Genomic DNA, 15,406 nt, shown 5'->3' with positions numbered 1-15,406 from the left:
GTCACAAAAGATGCAGCTACTTGTGGAAACATTTGAAAACGTCAGCGTTTCTCTGGGCCTGTGCGTCATGCATATACAGCAGTCCACTTTTCGGGAAAAGATGAATGTGTGTCGTAGGTGTGTGTGCGTAATTTTGATGTCACGAGCCCCGTTCAAAGTTGGTGGAAACGGAAAGGCTGATTTATGGTTCCGCGTTACACTAACGCAGAGCCTACGGCGTAAAGTACGCGGCGACGCACAACGTACCTGTGCGTCGCCGCGTTCCCTACGCCGTCGATTTAACGCAGAACCATAACTCAGGCTGAAGGGGGAAGGGGCTGCGGCGGAGGGGTACACCGGGGGTACACCACCACACACTCAACCACCGGGATCTGACAGCTCTGAGGAACAAATAAAGCAACTGACACGTCACGCAACGCAAGCCATCGCGTATATCAAGCCAACGAGGCGTTTCGGGACAGCCCATTATCCTTACGAGGCATCGGGGAGAGACGCTTTGGCCCAATAGTAGTTAAAGTGGACTAGTTTCCTCCGCGGAGGTGCGGAGTGTTTAATTCAGCGCCGGGAGTGGGGGGGCTCCTGCTGATTGGGAGCAGTCACTCGGTTCGTGTGATACAAACGAAAACCACCCAGGCTGCACGCCACGGTCCTTTAATTCGGCTTTTCTGCTGGGTGCGTTTGGGGCGCATATCAAAAGAAGACCACCTCGTCTCTCTCGCTGTCCCCTTCCCCTCTCCTTCCTCACGGATTCTTCAGACTGAGAGAAAAACAACAGAAAAACACCCAGAAATGGCTCAGATACTACCCATACGATTTCAGGAGCATCTGCAGGTAAGCTTGCACAGAACAGCCCTTGAAAAAATGAATTTCGCATCATTCATCTGTGGGTCCGCTCTGCGCCCGCGTCGCTGCAGGCGCACACACACACACACACACACAAAAAACACATGTCGCATTTAAATGCAATCTGAAATATGGGGGCTGCAGGGGTGGTGCTCAATATAGCTACAGGCCTAGTTTTCTCCCGCTGGGCAGATGATGACTTGTGAAAATTGAACAGTGTGCTTGTGCAGGGCTCCACTGCGGAGCGGTGCGTGCGGACAGCCCGCAGCTGCCCCCCCGCCGCCCGCAGCTCCGCCCGCCGCCCGCCGGCCGGGAAACGCCGCTGTCATTATCAAATGCGACTGCGGCGTTTCGGTCCTCGGCTCAGCTGTTGCGACCCGGCCGGCGGAGACGCCAAAGCCAAGCGCACTTTGCCTGCAAGCTTTTTTGTCGCTGCCATGTTGCTGTCACATCCTGCAGCAACATATTCCCACTTTTACAGCTTCTAACCCGGGGGAATGATGTGTTTGTTTCTGCGCTCAGCAGGGCGTAACTCACCAAAATCCCACCACAACTTATTAACAATATGACCGTCCTGTGTGTTGAGACATGCAGTTGTTAAAAATCTCAGATGGGGCCTTTTATAACTTAGCCTTACATGACATACTGTTTCATATTTCCGCATGGATATTGTATTGATTTAAAAAAAAAAAAGTCTGTACTTGTATTTCACGTCATGGGGGCATCTGTGCAGCTTCAGAACAATCTGCATCAAGGGCAGCAAGGGCCTGTAGTCTTTGGTCAGTAGGACAGGGGCGAAAATCCCGTTTCATTGTTGGGGGGGACAATAAACAGTAACATTTTAGAGAATAAATCCAGGGGGGGGGGACAAGGAATAAAAGTTTTAGCCTTCCTTTAATACAGCATTTTGACATTTTCAACTCTATCTCGCAAACAGGCAGAAGACCTTTCTTAGAGTAATACAAAACAATGGTATTAGGTGGAAGGTGGCAATAATACAGCACATCTGACATAATACACTGCAAAAACCCAAAATCTTAACAAGAATATTTGTCTTATTTCTAGTTAAAATGTCTCATTTTAGTAAAAAAAATCTCATTATACTTAAAACAAGACTAATCACTGGAAAAAAAACAACAATTTTCACCTGTTTCAAGTAGATTTTCACTTAAAATAAGTAGAAAAATCTGCCAGTGGAACAATATTGTTTTGCTTATAAGATAAATCTTGTCGCACTGGCAGATTTTTCTAATTATTTCAAGTGAAAATTTACTTGAAACAGGTGAAAATTGTTAAAATAAGTTATTTTTCTGGTGATGACTCTTGTTTTAAGTGTAATGAGATTTTACTGTTTATTATTATTTTCGATTTCGGTTTCGGCCGCAATTTTTCATTTTGGTGCATCACTACTAAATACTACTGCATTGTTCCAAAATTATTAATTCTGTCTCAAATTATTCTAGGGGGGGACAGCTTTACTAATGGGGGGGACTTGTCCCCCCTGTCCCCCCCGGGATCTTCGCCCCTGCAGTAGGGTCTTGGTAGTTAAAAACACAAAGTACCTTTTTAACACCTTGATTTAAAGCTGAAACTACACCTCCACTCACATGGGCTGCTGTGGTGGGACTGTTACCACCAAGCCCACCCCCATTTCCCCCTATTTTGGACTTTTAATTGTGTCGTTTTCTGAGTCCTGCAGCCAGAAGAGAAAGTTTGTGACGCACCCCTCCACCTCCACTGGTCTGTAGCCTGTTGTTATGGTAACAGCAGGCTGTGAAATGGCCTTTCAGTCGAAGAAGAAGGAGAAAAAAAAAAAAGAAAAAGCAGAGTTCCCACCCCCTCTTTCCCTGCTCCCTTTCTCTGGCCAATAGCCCCACTTTTTCAGCCAAAGATCCTCTATCCAGTGCAAAAACTGCCTACCAGCCTCCTCTGCTTCTTCCTCTATTGACTGACGGAGGAGTTGTACTACTACTCACTGATGGAGTGCGGTACCCGGCAAAGTCTAGGGTCATTAGTTCAAATTGCTCCCAAAAGCGCATATCTCTCTGTAATACTTAGGCATATTTTGCCTCATGATGCTGATAAGCAAAGTGCTAGTTTATGAACCCCCTCTGCTGTGAAATCCCAGCTCTGGCTCAGTCGTATCCCCCTGTGAGTATAGGTGGCTCCAGCAGAGTGAAAAATGCTTGGAATTTGCAAACCCAAGACTTTGGGCCTCAAGTTGTTTAGCTTTTTTTTTTTTTTTTTTTTTCGTTGCTTGGCATTTACAGAGCAATGTCTGCTGTCTGGGTTATGGTCCAGTCCCTTTATGAAATGCTTGGAGTTAAAGATCTAAAAAACTCTGATTTCACTAGTGTTAGCCTTCTCACTCCATAGGCCGCAGCTGTGGATTAAAGCAAACATTTATCATGCTTATTTACTCTGGTCTTTTTGATCTTCAGCCATTAATTGAGTCAATCGATCCGTGGCAAGATTAAGAAAATAGTTCTGCATAATAAGCATGACAGAGTGAAAGTCATTTGCAACCAGTGTGTCCCCCAGCGCACAGAATACATAGTGAAGCGGCTCCATGCAACTGCTTTGAAGCTCTTGAACATTGTCCTCCCAGAGTCGTGTTAGCAACATCCAACCTGCAGCTCTGCGGCTGCCTGTGTTGATGGGAATGATGTCACCGTATCAAACCAGAGGATGTCTTTGATAGACAGATGAGGTAAACGGGCCTCATTCAATTCTGGCAATTGCATCAGGATGGGAAGTAGGAGGACGGAGCGGGCCAGCAGAGCACGTCGGTGACTGCAGCGCTGGCTGGCAGCAGTGAAGATGAGCGCCTGTGTGCAGTCACCAAAACTAAATCACCAAAGCATTGAAAGAGCAGTCAGTCACGGACACAGCTCTCTGCATCTGTATCCTTCAGTAATGTTAAATAGGCCGTCGTTAAGCTCGTAATGAATTATTTGGCGCTGCAGTTTAGTCTCATTAGCAATCAGTTCAGAGATTATGCACATTTTGGAATGTCCTCCATCAAGTTCACTCATTTATCAAAAAGGTATGTTTGTGTCCAAAATACTGAAGTGCGCACAGCTCATCACCCGCTTGCTTTGCTAGTATGATTTTTACATTCTATTGAGGCTGAAACATAGCAGAGCGGTCATGTAAATAAATGTTAGTGTGACATATCTCTCAGAAATCATCACAGTTCTCATTCACGAACATAAAAAAAGAAATGACAGGACACTGGAATGACGGCAAAATCAAGGAACTGCTGTGTTCCTGCGGCGAGGAAGACATTTCTCTACAGATTATTGACCCCTCTGCTATAAAATTGTTAAAATGCTTTGCAAAAGAGGCATCTAGAAGCTAACTGAAAATGATAAGGCAACAGAAATCACTTGTAACAAAAAGTGGGATCAGTGACTTATCATCTCAAGTAGGACCTAGATGGGATGGATAACTTATTTTTTTCTTTTTTATTCTTTATTAACGTGTGTTAGTGTTGTTGTCATAAGATGTCTTTTCTTCTTATTTTTTTTTTTTTTAATTTTTATCCCAGTTTTTCCCCATTTTATCACCCAGTGCTCCTACCTAAGTGACAGTCCTGGGCATTACCATCCTCTACCAACCCCAGGAGGGCCCTGCACTGAGCTCAGGTCTCCTCCTTAACCTGAGGAGTGAGCAGGCTGCATCTTTTCACCAGGCTTCTTATTTTACAAAGCTTTTTGTCTTTATTGACAAGGGAATATCTTTTTGTCTGGGATGGTGAAAGAACAGACAGGTGGAGGAAGCAAAGAAGGCTTTCTGTCTGTGTTGCCATTGTTTAATAGTCTTACCTGTTGATTTCTCCCCTTTGGTTCTGCTCTGTAAACCTCTTACAAAGTCACTAAAGATGACACCTTTTAGTTTTCATTCAGGGGATGATTCTGTATTCTACGAGGTGGTTGACATCTCCTTGAATCCCGTTACATGTAGCCTCCGCTGACTTGGCTGTATGTCTTAATTTTGTCCTGCACCATAACTGAAGGAAGTCAGGTGATTAAAAATCTGTGGATTTGTCACTACATGCGTCAGCGTGAATGTTGAAAGTGTACATGTTTACTTGTTCTGGCTTTCTTCTTCCCCTTTTAGCCACATACACCACTTTCTCTAAATCTTATCCAAGGATATAGTCAACACACGCAAGTCTTTTTGCTTTAGTACTTACTTTTAATAGATTTTGTGTCGACTGCTCTAGCCCTGATTCAGCCAGCGCATGACTCACCAAAAGCTTTCGGTGCTCTTCCGTCATCGAGGCTCCACTGCCGGTGTCATTGTGATATTAATGCTGATTTTTGTGACACAGAATCTCAGCTGTTGAGGGGGGGATGACTTGCATGCATCTGCGATGCACTGCTAGAGGTGCTTAATGGGTCTGTGGAGACTGTAGGCTGCAGCTAATGTGCTGGTTTCAGTCTGGAATCTTCTGCTAAGAAGAAATGCAGAGAGGATTGTCTTCTGGTGAGTCAGTCCACCCCACCCTGAGCCGTAAATTGCCACAGGCCCGTGTTACTGGAACCACTCTGAACAGACCTACCTATTTCTCTCATCCTTCCTTCCTAATTTCTCATATAAATCCATAAATCATTTTTCTTTTTTTTTTTTTTGCCCTGGTTTATCTCATCTCATCCATCCTCCCACTGTGTTCAGCAGGATGTGGGATTGTGTTTCTTTCAGTTACTCCTATCCTTATCTTCTTCCCCACGATCTTTATTGTGGTATCCCTCCCTTCTCTACCCAGAGATAATTTTGGCAGTCTTGAAGAGATGCAACATATGGCTCCATCTTCCCTCCGGTTTTCTATTTGGCCTTTTTCAAGAAGCCTTTATCTTGTACTTCCATGCAGCGTCCCAGGAAGTAGCAGTGCATTACGTTTCAGCTGATTATCACAGTGTCGTTTCTCTGTAGGTCTTACTCACGTGTTCTGATGTGGTCATGTAAAATGATCACACATGACATGGGGCGAAAAGCTTTTTTTAAAAAGGAACTGTTTTCTTTGTGAATGCCAAATGTTTTTGAACATATCCACAGTAGCAGTGACCGACTGGGGGGAAAATGTCAAAGGGTCAGTGGAAGCAGAGTAGGAAGCAAGTCTCACTGGCATGCAAATTGACATGTTTGGACATTTTATCGTGTGATAATCTTCTGGGAATTTCTTTTTCTAAGGGCCAGTTGCAAAATCTGCCCAAAAAAAGCTCAGTGAATGTTTCTGACATTTGCAATCCCACATGCCATCCTTGCCTTTTCTGGAACGTTTCAGGACTGCACTACATGTGTGTGAAAGCCCAGTGGGAGTTTTTTTTTGTTTTATCTTAGATGAGAAGTAGGGCTGTTCGATTTTGCCCAAAAATAAAATCTCGATTTTTTTTTTTTTTCTCTCAAAATCCGATTTACGATTATTTTGTGAATTGACAAAAGGCAAAGAAATGATTTCAAATATGCTGTTTTTTTATTGAAGATTTGCCCCATTGGGCTTTAAGTGCAAACTTTGCTCTTATTAAACCAAAAATGAATGAATAAAGTGCAAAATTCTGTAAAATAAGTTGAAAAAAAGTTTTAAAAAATATAATAAAATATAAAGTTTTATCTCTGAAAAAAAAAATCAGCAAATCAGCACTTGCAAACATACAGTGAGTTATATTTCCAATTAAATAAAACAAGACATTTTCGAATTAAACTAAACTGGGTCTTTGCATGCTAAATAATAATGGTGCCCGGTGGCATGTTACAACGCCCCCTCCTACACTAAAGAGCCTCTCCGATGGGGCACTTGTCGCAGGTATTGAGAGGTATTTCCATCAATCATTAATATGGTATCAATCATTAATATGTGTCCAGACAAGGTAAAAATAAAAAATAAAAATTTTACGATTTTCACGTTTTAACATCGTTCTAATTACATAATCGCGATTACGATTTAAAATCGATTAATCGAACAGCCCTAATGAGAAGTGGTTAATTCATCATATCGCTTGCTTTCAGTCTCAGTCTGCTCGAGTTATTCTGCTTTTGTTAAGACATTTATTTGACTATTAAGGCCCTTTTATACTAAACAGACATAAGCTTTGCTTATCTTTATGATAAGCAAAGCAGCGTCAGCGCCCCTATACCTCGTCAGTGTTTTTCGTTCTTTTTTTTTTATCGTCTGATTCAGCATGCAGGATCGTTGGATGCTTGGTCGGCCAGTGAGGAAGATCTCTGACTGGCTGTGTAGCTCAGCAAATGAGTGCAAAAGTAGGGAGGTGGCAGCGACGACATAAAGCAGATGTCTGGATCAACGTGTCTCTCCTCATTTGTCAACCGCCACGTCTCCAAAAAAACAAGCAACACTTGACAAGAATGTGTCCATGTGTGCTGTAATCTTCCCAGTTTCTCTCATCGCATGACATCTGTATAACCATCCTCTTCTGTCCTGGAGAGTTATGCTCTGATTTCCAGGCATAGATGTATGTACTACCGACAGCTGGAAAGTGGTCTTTGTGGTGTGTTCAAGTGCTCCTTTTTCTCAGTTTTTTTTACAACGTGAGTAAACCGCAGCAGGAGGGCCTCACAGTGATGCTTGTTCTTAGTGGAGGTTTGGTGTGTAACATGCTTAAGGCAGTGTGTGACAACACACGTAAGTCTGTAAAACCAAAAATACCCAAGGTGCATTTGCCTTTCCCTTTTTTTTGCTTTGGCTTTAGCTCTGATCATGTTTTTGTATGTTTCAGTTTATGTGTGAGGGTTCGTTCTGTTCATATAAATGAAAAGTTCCAAAGGTGTGTCAAGCTTTCCACTAGGGCTGTTCGATTTTGCCCAAAAATAAAATCTCGATTTTTTTTTTTTCTCTCAAAATCCGATTTTCGATTACCATTATTTTGTAAATTGACAAAAGGCAAAGAAATGATTTCAAATATGCTGTTTTTTTTATTGAACATTTGCCCCATTGGGCTTTAATTGCAAACTTTGCTCTTATTAAACCAAAAATGAATGAATAAAGTGCAAAACTCTGTAAAATAAGTTGAAAAAAAGTTTTAAAAAATATAATAAAATATAAAGTTTTATCTCTGAAAAACAAAATCAGCAAATCAGCACTTGCAAACATACAGTAAGTTATATTTCCAATTAAATAAAACAAGACCTTTTCTAATTAAACTAAACTGGGTCTTTGCATGCTAAATAATAATGCAACCCATGAAGGAGGTAGAGGTGTGTAATGTCAGTCATTACATTTGCTATTCACATTTGCAAGTTTTTTGCAAGGAACACGAGCCGGTCTACCGCATCTGGCTTGAGGGATGCCCGGTGGCATGTTACAATCATTAATATGGTATCAATCATTAATATGTGTGCAGACAAGGTGTAAAAAAAAAAAAAAAAAAAAAAAGTGAAAAATCGATTTTACGATTTTCACGTTTTAACATCGTTCTAATTACATAATCGCGATTACGATTTAAAATCGATTAATCGAACAGCCCTACTTTCCACTAAAGATTAAAGTTAAAGATAAAATTGAGTTAATGCTGCCTTCATCATTTTATCCCATCAGTCCTCTTGATTTAAAGCAGATCTTTGCTGACCTTTACATCCTTCCTGTTTTGAAGAGGACTGGCATTAAACGGCTGAGCAGTCCTGACTTGTTGTCCCGCTCTGCCGGCCGACTGAGAGCTAGTACTGTCCTTGTGATGAGCGTAAGGATTCCTTTCTGCTTGCCTCAGACTGCATAATGCAGTCAGTCCAGTCACCAGAGGACGAGTGCACGTGTTGGTCTGCCCTCTCCGCTCAGCAACTGTTCACCAGGCCGGAGTGGTTCATGATGCTTGAGACGGGATGAAGGTTACATTGTTGCAAATGCAAGTTAAATATTAGTCAGTTCTTCCATTACATTCAGGAAAGTTTACGGTGCTGTAGCCAAAGTGTGCAGGTTTCGTCCCCGTCTCTGTGTGCCACCAGACCCCCCCCCCCCATGTCTGTCTGGGGAAACAACCTTTAAGAATATCTCTAGAAAAGTGGAACAGACGTGCTGCTATTTTAATCAAAACTCTGTTTTGACTTCCCTCCTGCTGTTTTTATTCCCTGCAGCCCAAATGTCAGCTGCAACCACTGCTACTGTATTCCCATGGCTTCTTTTTTTTTTATTTATTTTTTCACCTCTATCCTCTTAACAGTCCCTGAATCTGCAGTGTTTCTGGCCTTAACCCATAGTCAAAATATTATCTGCATCAAATGAGGTAGAAGACATTGTATTGGGAAACTGACAGTTGACAACTAACAGTAGTGCGAGTGAGTTATTCTGTCAAATGCGTATAAACACTTTTCATGCTCTGTTGAGAAAACTGATGTATAGATTCATTTGTCGACTGAATGACACACAAAACTCTGTTTTAATGCTGTTGACCAATCCTGGACTGAGTGCTGTGAGATATCAATCAGCAATGTGGAAACACTGGCATGACTGTCTTTTTTAAATTTGTATGTGTGTTTGTCTTTTTTAAATGGACCCTGAGTCTATTAATAAATAAAGTATAAGTATTGAAAAATGAAAATCATTTAACATGTATTGATGTGATCAGGAGTCAGTTTGGTCTGCTGCTTCCAGCTTATACATCACGTTTGTTATTGGAGGAGGGACTAGTGGGCTTAGAGAAGTCACATCAGTGGACGTGGTGAACCAAATTGGTGTTGGAGCCAGTTGGGGGAAACCCGTGAACATCTTCTAAGTTGAGAAATGCCCTTACTGTACCCGTGTGAAGAACTGCTGCCCTTTTGCAGCTGCTGGTGTCTCCTCTATCTGCGGCCACAACCTGCAGCTTACAGTAAATTGATAATTAAGCTACACAGAATTTTGTGATGAGTTAACAGTTACATAATAGGTACTGATGTACAGTGAGTCAGTAATATTGAGATAAGCACATTTTTAGGCACCGCTTAAAAGGATTATAACTCCTGCTTAAAAAAGATTGAGTCTGTAATTAATTCCTAAACAGACGAGATACATATGTATCCAAAATAAGATTCTTTTTTTTATTGCATGAACACTTAACTATTTACTAGATTTTATAACAAACAAGATGCAGCTGTTGAGTCCATGAATAAAAGTGTAAAATGCTGTAATATCTCTTTAGAAATGCTCGTTTTAGACCGTAGCAGTTACTTTCTTCATGTGAAGCAAAGCCAGTCTCCTTTTGGTTCCAGATTCTTGTTTACTCTGAAGATGTAAACTTGTCACTGGCAGAGTTGTGTAGTAACGAGTTACATTTACTCCGTTACATTTACTTGAGTAAGTTTGGGGAAATTTTGTACTTTTAGGAGTAGTTTTGAATCACTATACTTTTTACTTTTACTTGAGTAGATTTGTGAAGAAGAAACTGTTACTCCTACTCCGCTAGGCTACATTGAGCTCGTTACTTTTCTTTTATCCCCTCCGTATACGCGCCAATCTCATGACATCACTGAGTGATTCTTTGGGAAATATGTTTGTTTTTGCATGTGTTGTTACATATACATACACAGACTCAAACACACACAGAGTTTATATGAGTTCATGGGCTTGTTCTAGTTCTGTCTGCGGAGCCTGGTTAAAAAAGAAAAGTACAAAGGCATGAAATTTTGTGCTATTGTGCTTAATTTAATTTTTTATTCTGTTTTATTTATTAAAGTACTTTAATTTACTTTAAGATTATTTTAATTTAAGCTATTTTTTATTAATTTTAATTTAATTATTTTATCGATTTAATTTCCCTGAAGATGATTATTTTTGTTCTTTTGTCTGTTTGAATGGTTGTGTTTAAAAAAATAAATCAGACGTTACTCAAGTTACTCAGTACTTGAGTAGTTTTTTCACCAAGTACTTTTTTACTTTTACTCAAGTAATTATTTGGATGACTACTTTTTACTTCTACTTGAGTCATATTATTCTGAAGTAACAGTACTTTTACTTGAGTAAAATTTTTGGCTACTCTACCCAGCTCTGGTCATTGGTCAGTTCTTTAACTCTCCAGCAGAAGTTTATAATTACTATACCGTTGAATTTTGTTAGGGCTAACTTTACGTTAGGGCTTCCGGTGTAGTCAGTGGATTTATGGATAGATGATTTAAAAAGGTCAGGACTTTCTGTGCCATGCATCCGCTACTTTTTTCTTCTACACTAATAAATCTAAAAGCAAAAGAAGCTGGCCGATGGGCTCAAGATTTTAATTCGGTCAACTCGATCCACATATTTTGCCCTTCGTGCAAACCCTTGCCCTTACTCGGAGTCTGGAGGGTCCAGTGACCCCCCCCTACAGGAGGAAGAGGGTTTTGTTTATATATCGTATGTGTTCTTCATGCGTCTGATTTTTTTTATTTTGTACGTTTTCATTCAGCTGCAGAACCTGGGCGTGAACCCGGCCAACATCGGCTTCAGCTACCTGACCATGGAGTCGGACAAATTCATCTGCATCAGAGAGAAGGTGGGCGACCAGAACCAGGTGGTGATCGTGGACCTGTCGGACCCCACCAACCCACTGAGGAGACCCATCTCTGCTGACAGTGCCATCATGAACCCCGCCAGCAAGGTCATTGCCTTAAAAGGTAAATTTGAGACACGGCAACACATGTAGACAAGCGCATCACGGGCAGATGGATGTGAGAGAATAAATGTTTTGCTGTTATGACTAGTGGCTTTAGGCCAGGCAGAGAGGTCAGTATTTTGGCTTAAATTCCCAGAATGACGTCTGCAAGACATTTAAACTGTGTGTTTGCTTCTAGTTTAACAGATTTAGCCATCAAGTAAGATATTTGTTACCATAGTGTGGAAAAAGAAATGCTCCATCAGTGTTGTAAATATGTGAAGTGCACTCGCATCTATTGCCTCAATGTACTAAATTGGTTGTGCAAATTGATTCCCAGCTACTGTATCTAGCCCTTGAAGCACAAACGCTGATCAGGATAATTTGCCTATAATGCTGTGTCTCTCTCTCTCCCTTCTCTCCCCCCTCTCTTTCTCTCCCTCTCTCTCTCTCTGTCTCTGAACAAAGCACACCCTTGTTTGCCCTTTCCCTGTGGTCTATCTTTGTCTTTCCATTCTTACCTGATTGACACTTTGCTTTTTCCTCCCTTGCTTTCTGTCATTTCTCAGACGGTGAGTTGCTTTCTGTCTGTCAGTCCGTCTGTTGTGATGATACAGTAGCCATGTCTCTCTCATAAAAGCCTCCCCCACATCCCCCCACAAGTACGCAGAGCTATTTTGACCACTCATCAATTACAAGACAGACAACAGTATGGAACTTTTAATACCTCGGCCCTTACTGCAGCCCGGGCCGCTGCAGCACACTGCTCTGTTATGAGAGCTGCTCCTGTGTTAGCATGACTTGGTGTATGCTAGTGGAGTGTGTGTGTGTGTGTGTGTGTGTGTGTGTGGGGATGCATCATCAGATATCAAACAGTGAAGAGTGTGTGTGTACACCTGTGTGAGCGTGTGCCACCAGCCATATCAATGTTGAGATATTTTATTGCCACACACAGAGGACGCCATTGATGTTTCATAAAGTGTGTGTGTGTGTGTGTGTGCGCTGTTGGCAGTTTGTAGAACAGCTCCAGCCTTCACCTGACTCATGCATTACATCACCTGTGTTTATTACAAGTTTATAGGTCAGTGGAGGTTGTTATCAGACACCATGTAGGACTAGAAAACAAAAATTTTAAAGCTTGATCGCCTTTTCTTTTTTTTTAAAGCTGCCATCTGCTCTTCGCAGCAGGTCATTTTGAATCAGGCGCCAATGCACACAGTTTAGTTTTCGCTATTGATTTAAAATAGCGTCTTATTTGCCATATAATACCATAGTGTCATATCTACGATTGTTTTATTTACAAAATAAAACCGCCGAACAAACTCAAAAAGTGTAGATTCCATATCTTTAGCTGGGATTTCACAGGCGTCTGCTTGGATCCCATTAGAGAGGAAAGTGGCATTTATGCAGCATATAATACAGTATTAGCTACATTTAAAAAAACACAAAAACCTTGACTTTCAACTTCCTGGTGCCTGCTTGTCTCACTCACGTCCCCCTCCCCCCTTACCCCCCCTCCACGTCTGCCCCCTCACCTCCCCTCAGCTGCCAAGACGCTGCAGATCTTCAACATTGAGATCAAGAGTAAGATGAAGGCTCACACCATGACGGAGGAAGTCATGTTCTGGAAGTGGATATCGGTAAACACCGTTGCCCTGGTGACGGACTCAGCCGTCTACCACTGGAGCATGGAGGGGGATTCCCAGCCGGCCAAAGTATTCGATCGGCATGCCAGTCTGGCGGGGTGTCAGATCATTAACTACAGAACTGACGAGCAGCAGAAGTGGCTCCTGCTGATAGGAATCTCTGCGCAGGTATGAAGTCACACACACGGACTTGTTTACTCTTGCCTCATCCAGCAGAAAAGCACATGACAGAAATGTGAACTTGAAAACTATTTGTCCTCCCTGCTCTGGATCTTACACGCCTGACTAATCAAAGCCTGCAATCCCACAGAGCTTTTAAAAACTCTGCATTTCTCTCTGTGAAAAATGATTTACTGGCTGCTGATTTAGGGGGAAAATGAGAGATGAAGCTGTTTTCACTTAGTTTCATATTTTACTAATGAACTGTTTTTGTTTTAATAATATTAATAATAACACTGTGTAATATGTCTTGTTTTAAGTCTAAGGTGAGTTTCTCTGTCTTGTTTTTTTTTTTATGATCCCATACATAAAATATTTATGCTGGAAGAGTCCTCTCTATACTACTTGTGATGCATGTGAAGCACTTTAAAACAAGCAGATGATACTCAAGAGTCTGTGTTTTAAAGATGGGTGTTGCTGTTGTGATGTCACTTCTGGTATGTGGACTAGCAATTTGAAACTTAATCATTTTATTGTTTCCATCTTGGATTTTTTTTTTGTAAGTCTAAAAGAGATGTAAGGGGTTGATCTGAGAGAACCTAAGGGCACTTTACACAAGTATGTATTTATTCTTTTTGCATATAAACTTCCTGCATACAGAAGAAATGACTGTGTTGGGAGTTGTTTCAATTGAAGCCCCAAAGATCATTTTAGTGTCAAGTACACTCTGTACTCGGGCACATTTGTATCTCTCAACACTATAAGCTGAAATATGTTAAAACAAATTCATATTTTGGCAGCTTCATCCACCACCTCTGGTGTTTTTTGCAGACGTTGCAGACTCTCTGCCCTTTTGGATGGATTTTCCTTTTTCTTTTTTTCTGAAACAAAATAGATTTTGTGTGAAAACTGAAACTGATTTTATTAAACCTCATTGGGTTCCCTGACCAATCCTGCACCAGTGGCAAATGTAGTGCATGCTGTGGCATTTCGGGATGAAACTGTGAAGTAATGCAAAAGAGACATGTCTGGAACGCTGAATGCTGTCACTTTAACAAATTGTTGAAGCCACGAATGTTTGGTATTTCAACCCTGAAGAGAGTGGAGCATAAGATCAAGTTTGCATTCTCCACGCCTCTCTTAACTCCAGACTGTAAACATGGTACTGGAGCGGGTTGTCCTGGCTTGTCATACAGTATATGTAGGTTAACAGCATAATAATATGCTCTTTTTATTCAGTTTTTATTGTTGCTGCAAGCTAGTTGGAAATGTGCAAAAAACCAATAGTCTCTAATAATTGTAGTCTTAAATGAGCATATTCGCTAAGAACTATACTATCAGCCATGTTTCATCAAATATTTAAACTTCACATGCATCACTGCACATGCATTACCCTGCATTTGAACTATCGTGTTAAAGTTTAAGGAACAAATTCTGAAATGTTCCTAGACTTAAGAATCACTAATAGTTCCTTTTCCTCCTGTTTTTGCAGCAAAACCGCGTGGTTGGGGCGATGCAGCTGTATTCCGTCGACAGGAAAGTCTCCCAGCCCATCGAAGGCCATGCTGCCGCCTTCGGGGAGTTTAAAGTGGAGGGAAATGCCCAGTCCTCCACCCTCTTTTGCTTTGCAGTGCGCTCACAGGCTGGTGGAAAGGTGAGAGCCTTCACATTGAACTTGTGTCACAATCTTAACCCCTGAACAAACCTGGAATGATTACCGTCAATAGTTGTATTAATGGCTGTAATTTCTGTACCGGCAAACTTTATTCATGTGGACTTTGTTCTCTAGTTGCACATCATTGAAGTTGGTCAGCCGGCTACAGGAAACCAGCCATTTGCTAAAAAAGCAGTGGATGTGTTTTTCCCACCAGAGGCTCAGACAGATTTTCCAGTTGCCATGCAGGTACGGTTCCCCCTTCCCTACTCATTAGTTTTTGATGCTTTTGAAGGTGCTGAAATCCTCTCTCTCATCGTTCTGCTTAGATTGGCAACAAGCACGGTGTAATATATTTAATCACCAAGTACGGCTACATCCACCTCTACGACCTGGAGTCTGGGGTCTGTATCTACATGAACCGGATCAGCGCAGAGACCATTTTTGTAACGGCCCCCCACGAGACCACGTCGGGGATCATCGGTGTCAACAAGAAGGGACAAGTAAGCAAACCATGATTAGGTTTTCAATGTGTCAGCAAAAAA

General features: G+C 41.6%; 1 protein-coding gene across 2 annotated transcripts in view; it reads left to right on the top strand.

The window, feature by feature from the left end:
- The first annotated feature begins 480 nt into the window (after positions 1 to 480).
- cltcl1 (clathrin, heavy chain-like 1) overlaps positions 481 to 15,406 on the top strand; it is a 41,146-nt gene continuing 26,220 nt past the window's right edge. The window contains exons 1-6 of one of the 2 annotated variants that reach the window (XM_061729501.1): positions 481 to 831; positions 11,217 to 11,424; positions 12,948 to 13,216; positions 14,700 to 14,861; positions 14,997 to 15,110; positions 15,191 to 15,364. In XM_061729501.1, coding sequence (XP_061585485.1) covers positions 790 to 831; positions 11,217 to 11,424; positions 12,948 to 13,216; positions 14,700 to 14,861; positions 14,997 to 15,110; positions 15,191 to 15,364 — 969 coding nt within the window. In that variant the 5' untranslated portion in view covers positions 481 to 789. The remainder of the gene's footprint in view (positions 832 to 11,216; positions 11,425 to 12,947; positions 13,217 to 14,699; positions 14,862 to 14,996; positions 15,111 to 15,190; positions 15,365 to 15,406) is intronic. The other variant, XM_061729502.1, reaches the window with a different exon arrangement.

The sequence above is a fragment of the Cololabis saira genome, chromosome 9 (assembly GCF_033807715.1).
Source record: "Cololabis saira isolate AMF1-May2022 chromosome 9, fColSai1.1, whole genome shotgun sequence".
NCBI classification, from domain to species: domain Eukaryota; kingdom Metazoa; phylum Chordata; class Actinopteri; order Beloniformes; family Belonidae; genus Cololabis; species Cololabis saira.
Note: the sequence above shows the minus strand (reverse complement) of the source record. Positions and strands in the feature narration are given on the sequence as shown.